This window comes from Acipenser ruthenus, chromosome 18 (assembly GCF_902713425.1).
Source record: "Acipenser ruthenus chromosome 18, fAciRut3.2 maternal haplotype, whole genome shotgun sequence".
NCBI classification, from domain to species: Eukaryota; Metazoa; Chordata; class Actinopteri; order Acipenseriformes; family Acipenseridae; genus Acipenser; species Acipenser ruthenus.
Window position 1 is genome coordinate 4,042,632 of NC_081206.1, and position 24,545 is coordinate 4,067,176.

General features: G+C 38.9%; 1 protein-coding gene across 3 annotated transcripts in view; it reads right to left on the minus strand.

Moving 5' to 3' along the window:
• Positions 1-24,545, minus strand: part of LOC117422812 (cadherin-4-like) — a 256,978-nt gene that overhangs the window by 90,829 nt on the left and 141,604 nt on the right. Inside the window, exon 1 of one of the 3 annotated variants that reach the window (XM_058990900.1) lies at positions 1,795-2,000. The exons of the other annotated variants lie outside the window; for them this stretch is intronic. Coding sequence (XP_058846883.1) covers positions 1,795-1,810 — 16 coding nt within the window. The 5' untranslated portion in view covers positions 1,811-2,000. Of the gene's footprint in view, positions 1-1,794; positions 2,001-24,545 lie in introns of those variants that run through there. 3 annotated transcript variants of the gene reach the window in all.

Sequence of the window (24,545 nt, forward strand, 5' to 3'; positions counted from 1 at the left end):
TTTAATTGTTTTATTATTAATTATCATCCGCACCTGTGCTATTAGGGAATTAGACTCAGGTGCGGGAGTTTAAAAGGAGAGCAGGCAGTCTGCTTGGGGCTGCTGAATGGAAGGAGGCAGAGAGGTGCGCTGTCTCCGAGTAGCCAGTGGAGAGAGAAAGTAAGTGCGGTGTTAAACCTGGGTTTTGTGAAGACGGGAAAACAGCTTAGCTGTCCCGTGTTAGGAAGGGTTCCTGAAAGTTGAGTTAGCGCTCCAAGAGGAGCTAGGTGTTTGTTTTGCTTTGTATTTGTTTTGTTTTGTGTTTATTAAAAAAAATAGCGCGTCAGCGCTGGAAAAATCCACTTCTGTGTTCTGGGTCGTATTTTTAAAGGGGCAACGAACCCGAGTGAGGGTCAATCTTTTACAATATATATACACACACACACACAGTAATGTGATGCTGTTTAACCAATCAGAGGTTGTTATTTTTCCAAGCCGGGTTATTTATATATATATATATATATATATCACAATCATCTTTCTTTCAATAGGAAATAATTTACACAGCTTTTTTTTTCTTTTACTTTTTGCCTTGTCAAAACAAAACACAATAAATATCTCTAATTAAAACAAAGCCAGTGAACAAATGGTCATGTTTAGCAATTGCAGAAGCAATTTTAAGCAGTAAGTACTTTGCAAACAAACTCATTTATTTTTGACTTTACAGGGCTGTGATTCATGTTCCCCTGTACTATTTTTATGAGTCACAAACACAGCAGAGAGGAGGGTTGATAACTCAGAGCCCCATCGCATTAAACACAACTGTATATCACGCTGTGACAAAATGCACCCCTGCTTTGGAAAACTATAGAACATACTCCCTGGGGCTGTACCAAACCGGCAGAATATCATTTAAACTACCAGGATATCATGAACAGTAAACAAACAGGCATCTCATTGACCCACAAAGAGCAATTTGGTAGCAAAATTCAGTAGAATTGCTAGGTTTCATTCTGTGTCATAACATCATTGCTTCTATAATAGCAATTGAAAGACACACAGGGGAAAAAAACCCTCTTTTGTTGGCTAAACAAAACACCAGATCATTCTTTTCATTTTGCAATTAAAAAAGCAGGAGCATTTCATCCCTGTAGTGCCAAATAAATCAGATTTGTTATTAGCATTTACTATACAGCGTTATCAGAAGAAAGATAAGGCGTTCGGAAAACAAAACAAAGAAGAAAAAAAAACCATCTAAATTAGTTTTTCTTCATTATCTGAAATTCTCATTAAAACAACCTGTTTCTGAAGTAACTTCAAAATCAGGTTAATAATAGACTGGAGTGCTGTTAGAACAGGATTCCTCCCAATACTATCTTTGTTTCAAATGACAGCAATAATGCACCACTTCAGCCAAGTCCTGCTGTTATTTTCTATTTGCTTTGTATTTCCCTATCCACTCTTCAGATACCAGAGGATGGTTTCCTGTGGTGCCTGCTTATTTTTTACTTTGGGTCTGTTTTTTAGGGAACACTGTCTGTCCTTTCTCTGTAAGCAAACGAGACTCATGTTCAAGAAGGCTAAAACACTGCTATTCTGGTTGAGGAGAACAGCTATTCAGAGTGGCAGCTCTGGTCAGGGAACAGGTTTGCAGTCTTAGAAGCTGAAATCTAGCTACAGACAACGCCTTCAGCTCTACATTACTGTTGCTGCCTTTTTTGTGTATTCGATTTCATATTATTTCATGCTTATATTCTGATCTTAAAGAGCACCGCAGCAAAAGTCCATGGTTAAAAAGTTCGATTTCTTACATACCCTGGGCTGTCGTCATGGATCTGCTTTATCAATAGATTTCACCCTGGCCCTTGTGGTTACAGCCTCTTTCGTTTCAGGCACAGAAATGTCGTCTTCTCGGAAGTGAAGTGGATGCAATTAAAACGCGAGGTCAGTGAGGGACACGAAGCAGCAGCCGTGATTAATACGCCTTTCCTTTAAAAAGGCACTTTTATCGGCCTGTAATGATATAAAAAGCACTCCTCTGGAGATCGCACCTCTCTGATGGATAATATGTCAAGATGTTCTTTTTGGAGCTGCAGAAAGGCCACAGCCCGCTGCCCTAGCTTCTTGGCCACTTGCTGTGATGTTGACTGCCTAACTGCTGGCTGAGGGCTCTTTGCTGTGAGTCCTGGAAGGGTCCTGCTGGCAGGCTTGTGATAGCACTTTGAGATTAACCTGTGTCGGCCAAAGGGAGATGTTTATTTGTGAATGGGCCAAGGAAAAGTGTGTGGAAAGATCAGTTGTTATTTGATTCGTTTTTTTTTCAGCCTGCTTTTCTACAGCAGGGCTGGTAGGACAGCTTTATAGAAGAAAACTTTAGGTTTGCAAATTTGTAAGAGTTCACCGATAGACAGTACTGTAATTGCATACCTATCTCCCAGATGAAGAGGAAACTAATTGTGAAGATACAGTTTGTAAACACGTTTTCCAACAATGTTAAGAGATTGTCAAGTTTCCTAAATTCCTATTTCACTTAGAAATTTAAAAAAAAGCTTTTCTACTGAATACTACTACTATACCAGTTTAGAATATGATCTTGCACACAAACAAAATTCAGAAACTGAATATATGACAAAACATAATGTCTTCATCAGTGTTTAGTGTCATTATAGTTTTACCTTAGGTTTTATAATTGAGTGTTTAAATGTATAGATACAGTACAGGAATGAACAGACAGACATTTCTGCATACAGTGTAATAGAACTCTTGACAGAAGTGCACAGTAAAATAAGGCTGAGCCTTGGAATCAAAAGTTGAATCTTGGCCTTGAGGGTTTCTTTGTTACATTTTAAAGGGCACAGACAGAACACTATTATACACAAGACATCCACATATTTAAATTGAGGATTTAAACATGGCTGAAAGGCAGTAATCATGTCAACGACAGTGTTAGGCTTCCCATTTTCTTTACAGCAATGGATTTTAATAAGAATCAAAAGACGACACGTTGGCCTTCTTTATATCCTCTCGTCATTCAAGAATGTTCATTTCTGTGGATAATGCTTCCCAATTATAACAAGCTGATCTCAGTACAGTACCTCACTGGCACACAGACAGATGAGGTACTGTTGAATGGGAAGGGAATATTTCACAGTCAATTAAAATCACATACCGCACCAGAATGAACAGACCTGGGAAGCTTTTACAGCATTGATTGTGTTTATCATGAAAACTTTATAACGGTGGAAACCCACATTTATTTGGCTTGAAATATTTATGGAAGAATTTACACAGGGCAGTAGTTGGGCAAGTGTAGGTCAGCTGTTCTTCAACAAAATATGACAGCTTCAAGAACGTCCAGTATTTATTTAAATGTGAACAAATTGATTACAAATTAAAAAGACTCTATCCATGTGGCTTATTTCCTGTGGTTTGGAGTCCAAATGAATTGTGAGCAGATCTTGGCCAAAACATTGAACCATATTCTATACAGCTCATGGTAAAGAATAAAAAGGATGATGAGATAATCTAGCAGAGCACAAAATGACACGGACTGTTGCCTCAAAGCTCTATCCTCTGCAATCTAGATCCTCTGCAACCTCCCACTGAATAGGTCTATTTCTGCCTTGCCTGCACCCACAGAACACTAGATTGTCGTCTCATCAAATCTCAGCAGCTAAGCATGGACGCACCTGGCCAGCTCTCTGTTGCTCGAAGTGCCTTTGGTGACACAAAGGGGTCTATTTTAATGAATTCCGCTGCTATAAAACTCCTAATCCTGCCTCATTCCGGTGTCTTGTTTCTTGCGTACTGGGATTCAGGGGGTCAATGCATCTCCCCTGGGAGAAAACAGCAGCAGGAATAATATTGAGTAAAAAGGATCACAATATGTTCAATCTTCTACTGTATTAGATCTTAAAAATAGATGCGAGTAAACAGGCTGAGAGGTGTAGCCCTATGCTTGGTTTAATATATGTAGAACATTACTGGCCTTAAATACCTGTAGGTAGTTGGCTGCAAAATGCTATAAAAATAACAAACACCATTAGGACAGTTTGCAGTGCTAACATCCACACATAATAAACACAGAAGCTCGCAAACTAACATCTTCAAAGTTGTTTGGGGTTTATTGTAAAAGATTTCATTTGGCTGGGTTAGCTCCATGCTCCAAGCCCTCCTCCCCACCTTCTACCTCGCAAACGTTGTCGTTAAATTTACCTCACTGTGTTTAGATTAGCCAAACCACAGCAACTGTATCGCCTGCAGTATTATATGTAATAAGTGAATAAGCAAATGCATAAGCTCCCCTGAAACCAGACTGGAATCATTGAAGGAGCACAGCAGCATGTACAGTATTGCCTAGAGCTACCTTAATGAAAAATATTGCAGCTGCTAATCCTGAACACAGCTGGAGGGACACTATCATTCTTTTAAAGTAAACTCTGTAGAAAACCATTAAAAAAAATGCAGATCTATTTTGATTTAGATTAAAATGCTGTGCATGTTACTAACTGCAAGTTAGAATCCGAAATAGAATTTGTTACCCAGCACCATTAAGTTGCCCAGCACCATTTTTGTTCTAACTTAATCAGATTTTTACAGCAAGTCAGACAGCATGCTGTTTGTCTGCCAGGTTCCTGCTTGGTGGAAAACTAATGGAGTTACAATGAAGCTTCTTTATCTTATTTATTTTTTTATGACGCTTATTCAATAAAAACACATGTTCACTATCCGAGAACACTGATCCCAATGATGGAGCAAATTCAAAAAATATACAGTAAAGGGTAAATTATTCATACGTGATGAAATCTTAAGAATTCACAATGGGAAGAATTTCCCACTTCCCCATTGTTTAAGTTTAATATTCCAGTTTAAGGCAGATGTAATATAAATCTAAATGTTATTTAAGAGCAAAATGAAAATATAAAACAGATGTAATAACAGAAAGTGCAGTTATATTATACTTTTTTTCTTTTACCTAACTACAAAACACATTAAATTAATCACGTCCTGCCTTTACAAATATGGATGAGTGTCTTAAAGAATTTCCTTTGCGTTAAACTGTACAGCTTTCTATCAAGCGTTTCATTTTCTGTAGCGTTCTCTTACTGGGTTTGAACTTACCAGGATAATTCTGTTGTTTGTCTGTGGTTCCTGATTCTAGCAAAACACGTCACACTGAGACCTTACAACTGGTGGTCTCTCTTATAATATAGGTAAATCTGGAGCAATAAAAACAAAAGCCTGCAGGTTATTATAATGCTTTCCCCTTGGTCCAGTCCAGAATCATTCCAGTAACAGTTATATGTGGAGAGGTCATCTTATTTTGTGGAGGAAATATTGAATGTAAATCGTGTTGCCGTGTCTGTCAGCAGTACAATACAAGAGCAGTGCAGCCTTGGAGATATAGATGTTGCCTATCTCTATAACAGACATGCACACAGCATCACACTGCAAGCATAGGGATATCTTAAACCGATAAGAATCCGAACAATTCAATAAAAGGCATCACTCGAGTGTCACTGATAAATCTCCTTTGATGTATGAATGCAAGGGAACATTTTTGTTCGGTTCTATTAGCACTGGTATGCCTTATTGTAATCCTTTTTAGGATTCTCAGGATTTTCACGTGAACCGCCCCCTTCGGGTTGGTTCAACTAATATCAGACAACAACTACAGCTTCTCAAATCCTCATTTCTAGAGTGCCTGTCCAGTTCTAAGCATCCCATCTTTCTAGAAACTCTTTCTTTTCAAACCCTCTATCAAAGCCTGCCTCGCTGATGAAGCTGGTAGCAGCAAGGAAAGGAAGCCTCCTGGTTCTTTAGACAGCATAATCCTCTATTGAAGATGACATCTTCTTTTACTTGAGTTCAGGCTCCAGCTATCTCTGATTCATTATCCTACACCCCCTATTAAAAACCTTATCCAGCATTTGCACAATGTCTGTAAGCAAAACCATCTATCTGCTGACGGGCGGATACCAAGACTTCCTCAAACAGAAAATAAAAATCAATCTGTGATCTGCCATATAATTACTATACTTAAAGAAGAAGAAGAATAACAAAAATAATCCATGTTCTGCACTAATGAATGTCATAATGACTTAGCCGCACTATACAGTATGCATGCTACTGCAGTGAATTAATTTGCATGAAATAAAAGAACATATTAATCACATTTGGATTCTTACACATAATTATTCCAATATTTAGTCTTAATAGTAGTAGCGGCAGTCCTTGTTTCAGTTTTAGTATTAGTATTAATATCAGTATTATGCTTGCTGTTGCTGGGTGATGACTAAGGGGCAGTGGAACGGTAAACTGCATTATAAAAAACAAGCTCCTGCTAGTGTTTGTCTGATAGGACATTTCACAGGGAATTATGTCAGTAAGTGCTGGTAACGCTTTCAACACCGTCACTAATATGAAAATGCAAAGGGTAAAAAAAAAAGCGGGGCAACGTTGCTAATGGTCATACATTTAAAAAGAGCTATTTTAATCTGTGTCTGAGCACACATGTAGTGCACTCAGGTGTATTAGCAGAAACCTTATTTGAGGTAAAATGCAAGTCAAGACCTCACCAAGCCCCAATGCATGTAGTGTACAGCGTGTGTGCATACTTTATACAGAATGAGCATTATATTTTTAACTAAAATATGTTTGCCATACTGTTGTTTAGGTTTAATCCTCATAATCTGTAATATAAAAAAAATCACTGCGGTCTCAAAAGGGACTTGACAGACAATTCTTGCAAACAGAGTCCCATAGGGAGCCAGTAATCAACGAGGAAGGGTAAACTATCCCTTCAGAGTGAAACCGAATAAACAAAGGCTATACTTTGATTATGGAGTTATCTATCCTCAGTATCCCTGGTAAATTGTCCACTCTGTAGCGTGCCATCAATGCCTTTTCATAGAGACAAAGGAGGCTGTAGACTTGTAGGCACACACAGTAATGAAACGGTAGGGGAAGCTTTGTATTCTGTGTAACCACAGTCTAAAAAATAGCTGCAGCACCATAACCCCAGGATTCAATCAAAATCCCACTTTAACTATAATCTCGAGCCCAGATGAGATGGCGCTGGGAGGTTTATATCATGCAATGTATGTAATTACACGCGGTGCACAGCGAGTCTTTCTTCTTATTTAATTGCAGCCTACTATTTTGAAATGGCACTAGCTTTTCAAGTGCATCAAAACAATACATCACAAAAGGCTTGAAAGAAAAAGAAAAATGCAGCATTACTGTAACCAGCTTGGGCAATAACGTTAATAAAACTGGGCAGACCGGGTTTGCTTGTTTTTTCCATGTAGTTATATGGACACAAAAGGACAGCAACCATATGAACATCGTTTTACAAGCAATATATCTTCCTGAAGCCTTGATGAGCCCCATGGATAAGTCACCTTTGTGACTCAGTTACCTACAGCCCAGTTGCACACTTCTAAGGGTCTTATTGAAGTTCTACAGTAATATCCAATCAGACTTTCATGTTAAGGGTTCATAGAAAGATAACACACGTTTTTGGCAGTACTGCTAACACACTGGTGTGTTGGGGTGGTGGTTATATTACAGCATGTCTGAATAGTTCCTTAAAAAATGGAAATGGCACCAGTCATAAAGCTGCACTGAATGTTTTCGTTGAATCTGACAATCTTGTTAGTGGACATCATTCCAGCTGCTAAAAAGGCTGACTTTTTTAATTAATTTTTTTATTGGGTTTGAAGGCAACCCAATAAATCAAAAATCTACACTAATCTTCAAAAAATAAATACATAGATACATTTATTTAGCCCATTCCAAAAGCTTTAAACATGCTTTTATGAGCGATAATTGTTGGCTGGTTTTCCAGAATGCTATTAGTTTATAATCTCTCTCTGCCCAAGGCTTAATAGTGAATCAGATATTACTTGTATCTGACTGGGTGTCTCCACATTTTTTTCAGACAGCATTTGTCCTAGTTATTGATTTATGCATTTTTTTATTTATTTGCACACAAAAAAACACATTACACATAATACTTTAAATCACAGAAATACACCACATACATTACCATATGAAAATGACCCTAATGAAGCCTGGTATGCACAGCGATCATGGTGCAGACAGGGGTGCTGAGGACACTGTAGGTTTTTATATCTCCTCCACCCTGTCAGCTAGGCTAGCTAAGACAAGACTGTGGTGGACCTCCACAGTGATCAAACTCCACAGTCCATGTCTTTGGTTTACTGTGTCTAGGACTGGTATCCATTTATTGTGTATTACATGCACCTGCATACTGGAAATGACTTGGAACCTCTGAGGATATTTCTAATAAGTGAGAATGGAAACTGTTACTCAGGAGAGTTTTGTTTAGTATGATTATTCTTATTTATCTTAGATACCGCATGCTGATGATAATAATAATAATAATAATAATAATAATAATAATAATAATAATAATAATAATAATAATAATAATAATAAAAGGTTAAATAGGTCATAGCTAGATACAATCAAATAGGCGTTATCTCCTAATTATTCCCTATTAACTGATGGCAGCATTAAGTTTCACTTATTAAAAAAAAAACACTTTCCAATTGCTGACTGATGCATCTCTGCAAATAACTTCAGAAAAAAAGATCAAATAAAACGTGTCTCCTTTTCCTTGCACCTTTAGAAAATAATTGATCTTTCACACCCTACTTCATGCCATATGTTGCAAGCAAAGAAACTGAGCGATTTAGCTGCCAGTCTGTGGAGGCTGCCCAGGCCTCTTTCCAGCTTCTCTATGCATTAGCTCTGTAGTGACATTTCACTGTAGCTTCCGTCAGCAGTTATCTCTAGCGTATCCTCAAAGCACTGCTGTCTTCAGATAGGCAGCTCGTCCACTCCAAACAATATGCTCATTAATCTTCATTTATTATATCCCTCCCCAACTTAACTCCTCTCATCCCGGCAAATTAAAATGATTGTTCTTATTCTTAATATTCATCAGGGATGGCAATAAGACTCGTATTGCATAGCAGTTTCACCCATTCCACGTTTTACTACAAAATTGGACTAGCCACCGTGTACAGCTAACAAGCTCAGCTTCTGTGTCTTATTAAACTCAACGTTTTTTATTGGCATTTATCATAATGTTTATACGTGTATTGCTTTTGTTATATATCATCTCTGGATGCTTTACATTACATTGCTCTGCCTGTGATTAAATACATAACCTTTTCAGTAAATACAAAAATACATAAAATATGGTTTAATTGTGATATACAATGGCAATTAAACCATATGTATGTGTGTGTATGTCTATATAAGCTTTACATATTTAGCCGTCACGCAGTTATTTGTAACATTGAAAAACCTGAACCAAATTTGAGCACATTTTGTCTCTTTTTACTGATAATGCCATTGTTTTGTAGTTTTAATGTGTATTAATAACGTTTGTTAATATTTATTATAGAGGGGACGAAATTTGCCATTACATAACGGCTGTAAAATAATTCTGACCGTCACAAACAGGCTTTTCAGACTCAGAAATCCAGTGACTGTCTGGAAAAATTCTTTGTGAAAAAAAAAAATAAAAAATAAAAATAACTCATCACTTCATTAATTGCATTGGACACAGCGTTACTCATCACCACAACTACTTGTCTTGGGTAAGATTAGACTAAAGTATTATGATGCAGCTAGTAATTTTCTGGCTTGCAAGAGCCTTTGTAATTATGTGAGAAACACGAATGTTGGACACACTTAGTGCAGAATTAAACTTAGTATTGTGTCACTTAATTGCCTTGATTATTTCTTTAAGAAGGTGCCTTTCCCCATTGTGTACACTATTGGTGGAGCAGCTGCTGAGTCTGTTTCTATTTCATACATCTGAACACTTCACACTGCCACTCTTGTGAATTTCCAACTGAATTCCAGTCTTTAAAAAGGTGGCCAGAGCTAGAAGCAACTGTAGAGTGGAGAGCAGGCGTCCTATTGTTTGTTTGTTTCATTTTTTGGTTTGTTGATCGACTCACAACCTTGTAAATTCGTGTTGACCGAAATGCCTTTTCAGTGGTTTAGGATGAACACTATCTGCAGAGGATAAAACAGCAAGCGAATTCAAAGCTGTCCCTGTATTGTATATTCACAATTTGACCCATCAGACACAGTGACCCCTACAGCACCCGGAGATGCTGCTGGAGTCCAGACATGGTGTGCACCAGCAGAAGCAATCATTTCAGATTTGTTTCTTCTTGTAACTATCCCAGCTTGTTTTACAGGCTTCTTATCAGCAGCTCAAGGGCAGCCTTCATCGCCTATTTCATTCATCAATACCTCCTAGTCTGAAGTATAATTTTGGAGGGTAATTGACAGCAAGAGGGAAGAAATCGGTCTTGTGTGTTCCCTGAATGGCAAGCAAACTTCAGACTTCACCGAGTAGCTTAAAAGGGCAAGTAGCATTGACTTTTTTTGTTTGTTTGTTTTCTTATTTTTGGGGGGAAATCTCAGCTTTGTTATGCTTGCAATTGTTCTGGAAGTGTTTTTTTTTTCTTTCTTCCCTTATGTAAAGTATATAACATTTTGCAAGCTCATACTTTTCTACACACAACCTGCCCTAAAAAGTTATAACAATTATGTTTTCAACATACTGTACTTTTAAAAAGTCTATTTTGTTGACTAGGATGTGTGTGTGGCGCCTGTGCCAGTCAACAGTAGAACCTGTGACTGGGCTAGAGCTAAAGAAACATGGGTTTTAAGTTTTCTTTCTGAACTGCATATTTTTAAGACCTACAGTATATAGCGAATGGATGTGCGCAGCAGGTAAGATTTAAGGAATTGGTTTGTTACCTGCAGAAACTTTAATGAAGGAGCATGTTCCTCTTTGTAAAGTAAACTGTCAAGGGTATCCCAAATCAATTCGGTTTGTTCTATTCATTCTTTCTGTTTCTATTACAACTTTATACACAGCCTGTGTCATTCTACGATAGCCCAGGTAAATCTCACTGACTTAGGACCAAACATAGGGGAACTGATAGTAAAAAGTATAACTATAGCTGACATCCTTTCTGTCTTATTGTACCAAACATACATAGATAGATTTTTTGTTTTATTAGTTCAGTGTAATACCATAAAAATGATGGTATTGCTTTCATGCAAGCATCTAATGCACAGGTACACTGGGGTGAAGGAAAGGACAACCAGTTAGGGACCCAGCTGCGTAAATTTGATAAAACGTGTGGATCTGAACATGATTCACAGAGGATAATAGAGCCATCTGGACATGGTGCGAATCAGAAACAACAATCTTTTATTTTTCATTTGTCGTTAACCCTAGAGGAGGGACGAACAACACATTATTCAATTAGTTCCTCTTTCAGGGACTCACAGTAGCAATCCCAGTGCAGGGTCTCTGGTCTTCACAGGTTTGTCACATTTAGCTCCAGCTGCGTACAGTATGTAATGAAAATAACTCCAAACAAATGTATGCAAAATCACTATTATTGCTAGACCTGACCATTGCCACAAAAGTCACCACGTATATTTACCCAACATATTCTGTTTTGTATTCTTGCATTATTGCGGTGTCCTGAGGTGAGGTTATCCTTGCTTTTGCTTTAGTGCAATCTTTTTCTCACAGCAGCCGCAGAGAGAGAAAGCACAGGCCACAGACACATTAAACTTGTAGCACCTTAGCGGATGTGAGACACTGCACAGTCCCCGTTGGAGGAGCTCTTGGGTCTGTGTGGATTTGTGCGGAAGGCGTCTGCAGAGAAATCTAGAAGGTCGGTCGGCATCGGCAGCTTAAAGGGTCACCTCTTCCGATAGCCGTCACAGGTCGAAACAAGAATTTTTTTGCTTCACTAGGTTCCAGACATACTGCTTTCATTTTGTGCCAGACAAATTTGAGTTTGCCAAGCCTGGGGCGATATATCAAATGTGGTCAGCAAAATCGGAGCGCTAATGTGTAAGTCACATGAGGGAGAGCTGCCAAACACCACATCGAGGCTGGAGTGTTCCCTGCAAAGAACATCATCTTCAGAAAGCTGATGATGAGCTGCTCTCTTTCCACTGTGGTCACTGATTATGTTGTGAAGGGGTGCAGTTATATTCTTAACTTAAAAAGTTATAGTCTTAACTTAAGAAGGCCAAAGCAAATGGGAGCTATGAAAACTATAGGCGGTTTACAATACGTCAAGCTACTGTCTTTCATAAAAACACAAATCATCCTCCACCTCAAGAAAGGAGACTTTTTTAAAGTGATTGCAAATCATTCATTTTGTTATATATATTTGAGGATATTTAAATAATGCTGCATCCACCAATTTGAAAGATCTCAGTTAAAAAATAAAAAAAGACAGCGAAGCATATAGAATACATATTCCTTAAGTACAGTTTGCCAGTATAGTGTCTTGTGCATTACAGTCTCGGTATACAGGCTAAAAATCAATTAACTGGGGGAATAGCAGCAACATCCTGAGTCCCCAGTGCAGTAACTTTGTATAATAAACTGTCTACTGTTGATCTGTATTTCAGAAGCGATTCATCTCAATTCACTGCACTGTATTAGGGGTATCAGATATAATTAGCTAACGTGAGAAGTGTTCTCAAGGTGTTCTCACAATGTCTCGATTCATCACAACTTCATTGTCCTCATCATCATTTGATTTCTGAAAGAAGAAAAGTATCCCCCTGATGTTACAAAACTTGAAACTCAAAAGCTCTTCAGTATTTTAGTAACATTAAGTTTTAAAAAAATGAAATCTTTTTAGAAAACTGGTGCTAATGACACTAGGGTCTACTCCCCCTTCTACTATATTCCCAAGCAAAAACGAAACAGAAATGGCACTTCTTCTCATTCGTAAAAATTTCCTTTGCCGCTCTAATGTATAAAAACAACGCTGCTGTAAACAAGACGGTACATTTCAGTTCACTGAACCCCCTGGAAAAGCATCACACTGGCCACTTTCAATGAGAGACTGACCTTTTTTTCATCGTCTCTCCTCAGACCAGAGTTAATCTTGTTCCTCGTCAATAAAGGAAAGAGCATCAGATTAATGTATTCATTTACTTTATTGAATAAACCAAAAGAACACAATGCATTACCATGGTCTCTAATCCCCTAATGGGATTTAGGGAGAAAGTGCAGGAGAGGAACAGCAGCATCAGGTGACAGGGGGGCATAGCGGGCGAGGGAGCTGCTCCCTCATGCACACAATCCTTGAAACCAGGCAGTGGTACCACAATAAAACTGCAGCATAATGAAGGATTTTGGACCTAGTATTCCACAGTACAAAAGATGTGATTCTGACTGCAGTGTAAGTCTTATGAGTGCATGAGAACTATGTGCAATAAGCATACAGTACTCTGGGTACAATCCTTTTAGGAATGTAACACCTTGGGAAGGTTCAGCACTGAATACCAAAGTTCCAGGGCAGGACTGTGCTTAGCGTCAACTGGTCGACCATGTGACACGCGAGCGCGAGTCGAAAACACTGTACAAATGAGCCTGGCTCTTCTGTGATCACTGACAGGGATCAGAATTCACAGTGGCAGTGTATCACACAGCACTGTCCGTTACAGAAGATCACATGATACATTCACAGGCACCAAGCTGTCCTTTCATAGTTGTGCATTAGCAAAATTCAACAAAGAAATACAAGAAAAAGCTGTAGCAGTGCTATCAAAACTGAGCAATGCTACCATATGCATACCCTATTTGCATTGCCATGGCGTCCCAGAGGAATGCTAATACTGTGGTCAAAACGCAAGAACCTGATGTCAAACAACAGACATAACTTTAAACAGGAATCCAAATTCCTCAGTGAAATTGACAGCATGGCTCTGATTTAAGGTGTCAAGTTCTCAAGTGTACTCTGTTTTGACACAGACTGCTTTCCTAGGCAGAATCCAGCACACTGTACCTTTTGTAATTCCACTAAATCCCCCATACATTAAAACATTTCTATGTACTTCCATGTGAATGCAAACCTCATGAATACTGCTTAATACAAACTGGGACAATTGCTTCTGAAAAAACTTGCTTTTTTAAGCATACCTGTATCTGTGTTACACTGTGCATTAAAGTCCATATGCGAAACATTTTGCACTAAGCCTGTGCAACACTGATATGCTTCCCTCACTTCAGAAAAGTCAGCATTAAACCTTTTCCTGAGGCAATTTTGCTAGGATAATTAGTAAGCATGGAAAAAAATGACCTCAGAAGAAACAACAGAGAATTATACATAACTTAAATAAGACGGTATTAAACATGTAAGATATTAAATATTTTAGGAAATGTAGATGACAAACATTAACCCGCATAACAGGGTCACCACAGTAAATGGTAGAGACACACACACCAGGTTACAAAGAGAAAAAAAAAAACAACAGTAATTTAAAATGATTTTATGCATAATTCTGGAAAATTCAGTACATTTATCTATGACTCATGCAAATAGCAAACCATTAAGCCACTATTTAAGATAAAAAACAGTATTTTCAGAATCCCCACTGGGAGAAATTGGACAACTCTTGCCATGAAAGCACACACTGCCAATACATTACCATAAAAGCTGCATTGGCTGTTTACATGCAAAGCATTCAGCATCTTTTCACATAGTAAAACAACTCCCTAGTGTCCGTCTGCTGTGAGATCATTTGCCATTTGTATTTGCTCTACAAGACCCCCCCCCCCCCCCCCTTAACACATTCTGAATTCCTTGTACACAAGCTTTGCAAATCCATCGATCAGACCGGTGTGGGAAAGATGAATGGTACAGGAGATCCAGATCAAACAACGCCTTATTCAAAAGTAACACACATGTTTGCTAGTGTTTATATTAGACCAGGCCTCCATGGTAGCTCCAGTTCCTGGCAGGTTACTGGGGCAGTGAGGTGTTAAGCAGTGCTGAGAAAGCAGCTCAGGAGCAGGGCGACTTGAGTGCCGTTTCAGACAGGACACAACTTCATTAACAAGACCCTCTTCATTAGCAAGTGACAAGTGAAGCTTCACTCCAAGCGCTTTTATTTTCCCATCTTGCAAAATGTTTATGACTCTTATATTATGCAGAAGATATGTCGAGGTACTAAAATCCTGCTCAAACTGCCACACACATACTAATGCTATTTCTTTGGGGTTTTTTTTATAACTGATGTACATCTTGTCACTGCTTTTTAAAGCAAGACTATTAACACATTTTTATTATTTTAATGTATGCAAAAGGGGTATTTTATCATCTTTTACTATTTCTCAAAACTGTTTTGTATATTATTACATTTTTCTTATTTTTTATCTGTATAGTGCTTTCATGCAATTTATCGGGAAAGGCACGACATAAGAAATAAAGATTGATTGATACATTGGTAAACAGGGTCATAAGGAGTACATTAAATGCTGAATATGCCCACCATACTTGGGCTAGTACTTCAAGAAAATCAAATACATCTTGTATAGTATCTGGTGCCTGCAAGATAAATGGAATTGTGTTTTCACATAGGGACTTCATAGGCAATGGCATTAGATTATTCAATTTGTATGTTCATGCTTTGCTTGTCACCCAAATTTCAGGCATCTTTTATTTATTTATTTTTAACAGGAGGCACTTTTTTTCAACAATATTAACAAATGCTATTCATTTTGTGTTAACCCGATTTAAATATTAGTCATGTGCAATTGGTGTTTCACAACCAGTCTGTGTGATGAAAAGGGAGTGGGGACACTGTGAAGAATATTCTGTTAAATCTGAATGGTTTTATCTGCTTTTGTACACTGCTCCAGTTTTTTGGAATGCTTACCGTGTCATGGGAAATGACCTTAGTTGCTGCGCAGTACCAGTGTCAGGGCACAAGGGTTAGTGGATTACAAACGGTTGGTTCTTTTACAGTTGGTACTAGTTTATGTAATGAAAAAAATACACTTTGGATTAGGATATATGGTGGATTTAGAGCAATAATCTACTTTGTGACATGAGACCAACATAACCCACTTATTTCTCCTAATCCTGACTTCCCTGTTGCACAGCCTATATATACAGCACAGCACATTATATATATATATATATATATATATATATATATATATATATATATATACACACAGTATGTGTGTGTGGCTGAGAGGATGGGCAAATGTTTTGACTAGAAGACATTTTCAATATATTGTCAGTCTGTGCTGATGACACTGAAAATGTCTTCTAGTCGAAATGTTGAATTTAAATAAGTTTCTTTTAGTACTTCTAAATGTGCAGTACTTCCAGCAGCCTGTCTGTCACTCACAGTGCTACAAAACAAACATGCACATTAAATCCTAAATTAAAAATGGAAACTACAGGAGATCATTCTAGTATGTTTTGCACTACGCTACTAAAATGCATTTTTAACTTGAAAGGAAAACAATTGCTTTTAAATCTGGGGGTTGTTGAGTCCACGACAAGCTGGGCAGTTATAACACTATGTAACACAATTTTTGTTCCTGGGTAGTAAGTGATATTTCCTAATTGCTTATGCCTCAAAAGTATAGAAAATGGCTATTATTCCCCACAAACTTTGCTTTTGTGACCAGGACAGTGATATTTTGAAATTTACCTATTTCCAATGAGAAAACAGGTGAATTTGTGTCTTTTCGTTCACATAAAGTCAGAAAAAAACAACATATGAATCCAAATTAACATGTATTTATACTAAAGTAATACAAAAATGACTACAAAAGATTTAGAAGTGAGTAGTTTTTCGAGATTTACGATTATACTGTAAATCACTTTCACGAATCAGCCCCCAAATGTAGTCTCCCATCATGTTCTCGTTATACTGTCCTTGGTAGCGGCGTTCAAAGTCCAGTATATCCTGGTGAAAGCGCTCGCCTTGCTCCTCCGAGTACACTCCCATGTTCTCCTTGAATTTATCAAGATGAGCATCAAGGATATGGACTTTGAGGGACATCCTACAGCCCATTGTGACGTAGTTCTTCACCAGAGTCTCAACCAGCTCCATATAGTTTTCGGCCTTGTGATTGCCCAGGAAGCCCCGAACCACTGCGACAAAACTGTTCCAAGCCGCTTTCTCCTTACTAGTGAGCTTCTTGGGGAATTCATTGCACTCCAGGATCTTCTTTATCTGTGGTCCGACGAAGACACCGGCTTTGACCTTTGCCTCAGACAGCTTAGGGAAGAAGTCTTGAAGGTACTTGAAGGCTGCCGACTCCTTATCTAGAGCTCTGACAAATTGTTTCATAAGGCCCAATTTGATGTGCAGTGGTGGCATCAGCACCTTCCGGGGGTCCACCAGTGGCTCCCACTTGACGTTGTTCCTCCCCACAGAGAACTCGGTCCGCTGTGGCCAGTCCCGCCTGTGGTAGTGCGCCTTGGTGTCCCTGCTGTCCCAAAGGCAAAGATAGCAGGGAAACTTGGTAAAACCGCCTTGGAGACCCATCAGGAATGCCACCATTTTGAAGTCTCCTATGACCTCCCAGCCGTACTCATCATACTTCAAGGCGTCCAGCAAGGTCTTGATTCTGTTGTAATCCTCTTTGAGGTGCACCGAGTGAGCCAGGGGAAGAGACGGGTACTTGTTACCATTATGGAGCAGCATGGCTTTGAGGCTCCTGGATGAGCTGTCAATGAAGAGGCACCACTCATTCTGGTTACAGGCGATTCCGATTGCCTCGAACAGACTGGTCACATTGTGGCAGAAGCAGAGCCCATCTTGACGGGTGAAGAAGCTGGAAAAAGGTTGGTGACGCTTCCTCTGATCTGCGACTTGCACACTTTCATCCAACAAGTTCCACTGCTTGAGCCTAGACGTCAAAAGCTTGGCATTGGACTTGGTGAGACCAAGATCTCTAATCAAGTCGTTGAGGTCTTTTTGGTTGGGGTAGTATGGGTTTCTCTCCTCAGCTCCACCTCTGAAATTGCCATCAGGATCTACAACGTCTTCCTCGCTCTCTGACTTGCTGCTCTCTTCTAAAGACGGCTGCTCTCTCTCCGGAGGAGTGGGTACGGGGAGCTCATGGCAGTGTGGCACCGGGGCGATGGATGAAGGAAGGTCCGGATACGTGATAGCAGGTGCATTCTTACCAGTCCGACGTTTGGAAGGGTCCACCATGCAGAAGTAGCAGTTGCTTGAGTGGTCAGTGGGTTCCTGCCAAATTCTTGGGATAGCGAACTTCATGGCTCTCTTTTCCCCTCTGTACCATCCTACAAAAATACATTTATTTCACCCATGACTGATGTGTAAGAGATTCTCGCAACATTTTTCATATATGATATATTTTTTCAATAACATTGAAAATTGTAAAATTATAACATAAAATTCCGAGCAACAATTGTCCATCTTACCTTCCAGAGTTTTTTTTGCAGTGCTCGCAGGTGAAATGAGGTGCCCAGGGTTTGTCTTGATCCCCGACAGGCATGCCAAAATATGCCTTGTAGGCCTCACACATCTTAGCAGATGCTTCCACGGAGTACTTTTTCGCTCTTGTCTTGATAAATTGGCCGCAGACATAGCAAAATGCGTCTGTCGGATGCTTGCAGCCTCTTGATGCCATCTCAGAAAAATGCAGATATGTATTGTCACAAGGCTGGCTGAGTGGTGACACGTCAGACCCGGAAGAAACACACAGACAGACGGTGGTGATGAGTAATGCTGAGTGCAATGGTGGCACTCAGCGTTTATTAAACGAAATAAAAGGGATTTAAACACAAAACAGTGCACGGCACTGGAGCTAAAATAAACAGACAAACAAAAACGTACTAACACACAAAACAAGTGGACGAACGTTAACAAGTACCGTGCTGGCACTTCCAGCACACTGTAGCAGTTGTTATCTTTTTAGTTTCTTTTTAGTTCTCCTCCTCTCTCTCCCATTCTCCACTCACGGACATCCAACCCCGAGTGAATGGAACGTGCATCTATTTATACTGTTGTGCTGGGATTCAATTACTAATTAATTATTCACTTGAATCCCAGCATGTGAATTAATTACGTGCAACCTCGTGCGCGCATATTACTTACTTTGAATGCACGTGCAGTGATGTGCAATCCCGTGCCTAAATACAATTATACATTTTTAAATACACGTGAAACACAGACCCGTTTATATCCCGTGTACCAATGACTATACACCAACATTAACACACGCACCATACAACACATAACACACAAATGCACACAGGGGCGGGGCGCATTGCCACAGTATCCACTTAGGCAGCTGGAACTAAACTGAACTGGTGGGCTTAAGGCCTCTATTTATACTACTATTTATATTACTGGAAAGTTCTAGAAAGTTCTAGAAGTTACTCCAAGTTTACTCAGCACTGAATCTATCTGGAATGTTCTGGAAAATAGGTAAATTTCAAAATATCACTGTCCTGGTCACAAAAGCAAAGTTTGTGGGGAATAATAGCCATTTTCTATACTTTTGAGTCATAAACAATTAGGAAATAACACTTACTACCCAGGAACAAAAAAAAATAAAAAAAATTGTTACACGGTGTAATAGGTAATACATGGGCAGTAATCCTTTTAAAGGTTACCATTAATGGAATCAAATAAATCCTGCCGTTAAGGGAAAAAAACAACATACTTTGCTGTTCCTTCAACCCAGAAGTGATATCTGCACTGTTATACACAAGACATCAACTTTGATCAACATTGACAAAATTAAGAGTGGCATTCCAGTTCCAGCCTAAGATATCTCAATAATGCAAATGAAAGTGTATCATGCATTAAGAAGTTAAATAGTTTCACTCCTGATTTCATCTTGTCACATACACACCACAGCTTATTTCCAACATAATCACACCCAGCGAGAACAGGCTCGCCTTTATGTACAAAAGTCAGTTTCTCCTCTTTTTTTCAGTTTTCCAAGAGTAACCTTTAAACAGTAATAACATGACCTTAAGATTGCACAGTGAAAGGATGTGGAGAAGCTGCTTCTGATGTCTCCGTTGTTGCTATTTATTCTGCCTGTAACCTTTCACGGTCGCACAGCTATTTCCAAAACTGCACTAAAATAATAATGTATTGACACAGCTGCGGTTACATTGAGAGTTCTTCAGTTATTAGCTCCCCACTCTTGCACTGCTGTAAAGTGAAAAATCGTGATTGTGTACGGGTTGTCCTTCCATCGATTGATGGAAAATATTAGCCCTTGTGAAAAAATAACAGGAGCGAACTGAGATGGGGCTTGAAAAGCATTGGCCTTCATGCTCATGCAGTTTTTAGGTGAACTAGAACTCTGCCTCTGAGCTGTGGAAAGCAGCAGGATCAACCATTTATCACTTAGTTCATTAACGTGCACTCTGTATGATTCTACATGGTGTATAGTCCTGAAACCCAAATGTTTTGTTCAGATATAAGCAGAGTTTACACTTAAAAAAAAAAAGATAAAAGGTGTTGGTATTCATGGTGAGCACCATTTTCATTGAGGCTCTAATTAAACAACAATACCCCCTGCAGTAAGGCACATACTTGTAAATTAGAAACAGAAGCTCAAAAAGGGAGAAGAAAAATCATGTGACATCGATGGGTCTGAATTTTGAGATACTTGACAGACCCAATGCTTGATGCTATTTTCACTTTCTACATTCTCTATTTATTAATTAGATAGTAGTTGATAAAACAGATTAAGTCAAAAGGTAACCATGGATAGCAGTGGGTTTGGCTCATATATAATTTAGAATTGTACTGTAGCGTTCTCGGTTAATGCAAGCCGGCGCATCACACAGGGCGAGGCAATCCACACACAGGCGGAGGGCGGGCGCGAACCCGGGGCCTCTCGCACTAAAGCATAGCGCCGATACCGCTGTATAAAAGAACCAGCTCCTTTGCAAGGAGCGTTTATCGGGCTTATGTCTTCGTGTGTGATTACGTCACCTACCAGCCCTGCTGCTGCCTTCCCCCGTGCACGCTACAGTACAAAATACGGCAGACACGCTGTTGCTGCTGAGCACACAGCTGAATAGAATGCCTTGGGTGGTGTTGCTAGTCTGCAGTGACTGGCAGCTATCAAAACCCCAATTTTCCAAGCAAATAGTGAGTTTATGTATTTATATATGAGCTACAACTTCTCATTAAGGGTACCTACCTCAACCTACATCAACGTGTACTTCACAATGGAAAATGGCTGCGAATTGCATTAGCACACTTTAAAATGAATTCATTAAATACATTGTTTTGTTTTAGAATAAAAAGATCTATTTCCAAAAGCATTTTCAATTAAAATCCTTTCTTTAACAGCATACCGCTCTACCTCCCTCTTTTCATACCATTAATCAGGAATACTAAATATTCAAGGAATTATAATAAATCATACAACTGGGTGCCTTTCAGTAGAGAATTAAAATAAAATGCTTGAATTCCATATTGAGGCTATTCATTTCAATTACGGTAATTGCGAGAGGCAGTCTTTTATTGTTTGTTTTTCTAACCAGCTTCCTCTGATATTAAAGCAGCTCAGCTCATATTGAAGCCACCACTCCTCCTCCCCGGATTGGACTTTGTTCGTTCTGACAATCATCTTTACACAGCCCATCTCAATTTTGATTTTCATCTCCTGTTTTTTCTCAGCACCTGTCTCTTCCGTGTCTGTGCACTGTGCATGCATGACAAAGTGCTGCTGTTTGCTGGGAATTTGAAGTGCCCATGTCTGCATAATGAACTCACACACAGAACCTGTGGGCTCTCAATCAGCGATACTGAAGGGAATCAGTGTGCAGGGCCCATCTTGGAAAATGCAAACACATCTTTATGAAATGGGGAATGTGTAATGCATTAACCAAACACTGACCCTCAGGAGGAATACATGAATCCTCATCTTCCACTTGGTCTAAATGATGCTGTGTTTTTAAATCCTAATTTCTGTATTTAATCATTTGGAAATTATAACATGAATCCCTTTTGTATCTATTGTGTGAATGAGTTCATGCATTTAGATTAACTTATTTATTACAAATACTGCTACAACTACTACTACTACTACTACTACTACCACTACTACTACTACTACTACTACTACTAATAATAATAATAATAATGCATTATTTTGTATTTATTAGGATCTGTTTGAACATCAAGTCTGTCATCTCGATAATATAAAAAGTGGCACAAATGAAGGTGACTTCCAAACATAACTTGGCATACAATTACATATAAATATAATTGTTTCAGCATTACCTGGTTTTCTTTTGACCATTGTTTAGGTCTGGTATGGAATCTGCCTATGAAAGGCTATTTTAATGTGTGCAGATGAAGATGATGGTTGTCTCCACTAAGGCATGGAGGTATAGCTAAGACCAGTACATGTGTGTTGTTGTTAGCCACTTAACTGCTACAGTATAATGACTGACAATGACTGACATGATTGGTGTCAATATAATCATGTAGTATTCATACTAAATTCATACTAAATTCATACTAAATTAAATCTTTTGTTTGCAAATAAATACAGCAGATCTTCCTTCTGATGACTGTAAACCAGAAAAAGAGGACATGCTAACTGCCTTTATTTTCAGGACATAGACAGAGGACATTTCCTGTCATGTTACTAAGAATCCACTGACGGTTATTTAAATGTCATGTGTTGTCGTTCTGCTATAACAGAGGTGACAGGTGTTAGGCTGCGGCTCAGTCTCTCTTAGCTTCCACAGTCCTTGACTGTGTTCTTCTCCCACTTTCAAATGACTTCCCATTTCAGTCCCGGGGGACATGCCTCTCATTAGAAATGTCACTAATGTTGATAGTGAAAAGGTTGCCTTCTCTGCTATACATTTTGGGTCACTGCCTGGCTTCCACTGACATTTTTTCTTCTACATATTTCCTTCAGAATTACTTCTGTTGTTGCAAATTACATTTTTAAAAATATTTTAAAATCCAAATTAATCTCTACACCTCATGCATGGGTTAGTGGGAAAGTCACCTGAACCACACACGATGACGGCTATGTAATGCACGAAACGATACTGTAAAACAAATGTATGGGTTTGAGGGTGATGCAATAATAAATACTGTATAAAATAGGTATCCAACAACTGTTTTGTTATTTAAGAGATCCACAGTAGCAGTACCTGCTGTAGAAAAGGTGATTCTGATTGCATAAGCTTAGCAGGTTGGGTTTGGTGACTTCTTAGATGGGAGACTCCCAAAGAAAACAGGGCCCAAAGAACAGTGGTGTTGCTGACTCAGTAAGACAACATTTTTAATTAGTATGTAAACATCTTTAAACATTGTGTCCCAGTGACCCAGAAAAATTCCATTACATATAATTATTATTGTAATCAGCTGCATTTAAAAAAACTTTATATCTCATATCAGACATGGATTCAAATCATATTCAATGGCATTACTATGGGAATTGCCCGATGATAGTTACCGTTGGCAAAAACACAAGTATCTAGACTGAAATTCAAAGTGCTACAAACATCTGCGTCTACAAGTTTTCATTCTAAAGGGCCTTGAAGACACAGGCTAAACTCCTGCCTTATGCTAGCATAGCTGCAGGGTTTTATCAAGATCAGTCCGAGTAGCTAAACCCTGAGATAACCCCACGCATCTTTGTGCAGAAAACTTGCACAGCAGATCAAACAAGAACTCTTCTTGGCTTCTTATTTAAACATCTGTCAAGAACAATTGTAGAAAAAAAAGAATAAAAAGAAAAGGCATGTTTGTAGGCAAATAAATATCCCTCAACCCAGCCCCAATCATCTGGAAGGTAATTCCGTGATTGGTAGAGATGTGTGTCAAACATGTCTCAGTGGCCCAGGCTGACAGCACTTCCATGGAAAGATCTGGGTCAACACTGTTTAAACATTTAAATTTAAAATTCTGTGGAATTAAAAAAAAAAAAAAGGAAAGTTAGATATACTGTTGTGAGAGCACATTCCAGTACAGTCAAGTCAGAGTGACCCCCCACTCCCCAGTAACCATGACATTTCAATGGTCGGACATTTTATTGACCATTTTATGTCCAGCAAACAAGACTTGTTTTGCAACATAAATAGTTCCGAACGAACCACAGTGAGTGTGTTCATTGAGGGATTTGTGTTCCTACAGAGTACAGCATCATTTATCACACTGCCACGGCAACAGACACCTGTCGGAAAAGCTTGCTGGCAAAAGGAGATTGTGAGGCCTCGGAGGGAATAAATAACTCCTCACCCTGAACACTTCGGAAAGCAAGGTAACAAACACAACTTCTCTCTCCTGGCTGCCAAATGCCGAGACAAATTGATGCTCTGTCAATAAATATCTACAGCCGTTGGCAGTCTTCAAAGCATAATTGAGTGGGGCTGTCACGGTTACCACTTGCCACTAGTGAATCACTTTTATTCTTCTCTTATTTCAACTTGGTATTGATGAAAGGTAAGGCACTTAAAGCCAGGCATAGTGAGGGACAGGCATTTTGTGAGATTCCCCTAAAAAATTATCAAATGAACCTCAATATTCTGGATCCCAAGAACCATCCCTGCTAGTCAGCTCCAGGTCTCTCTCAACAAAAAACCATGGTGCCCTGAAACACAGACATTCACCCAGCGAGTTAGCATATTAGTCAACAAATATTACAGAGACAAGTATATATGAAAATGCTTATCTTGGATGTGAAATAC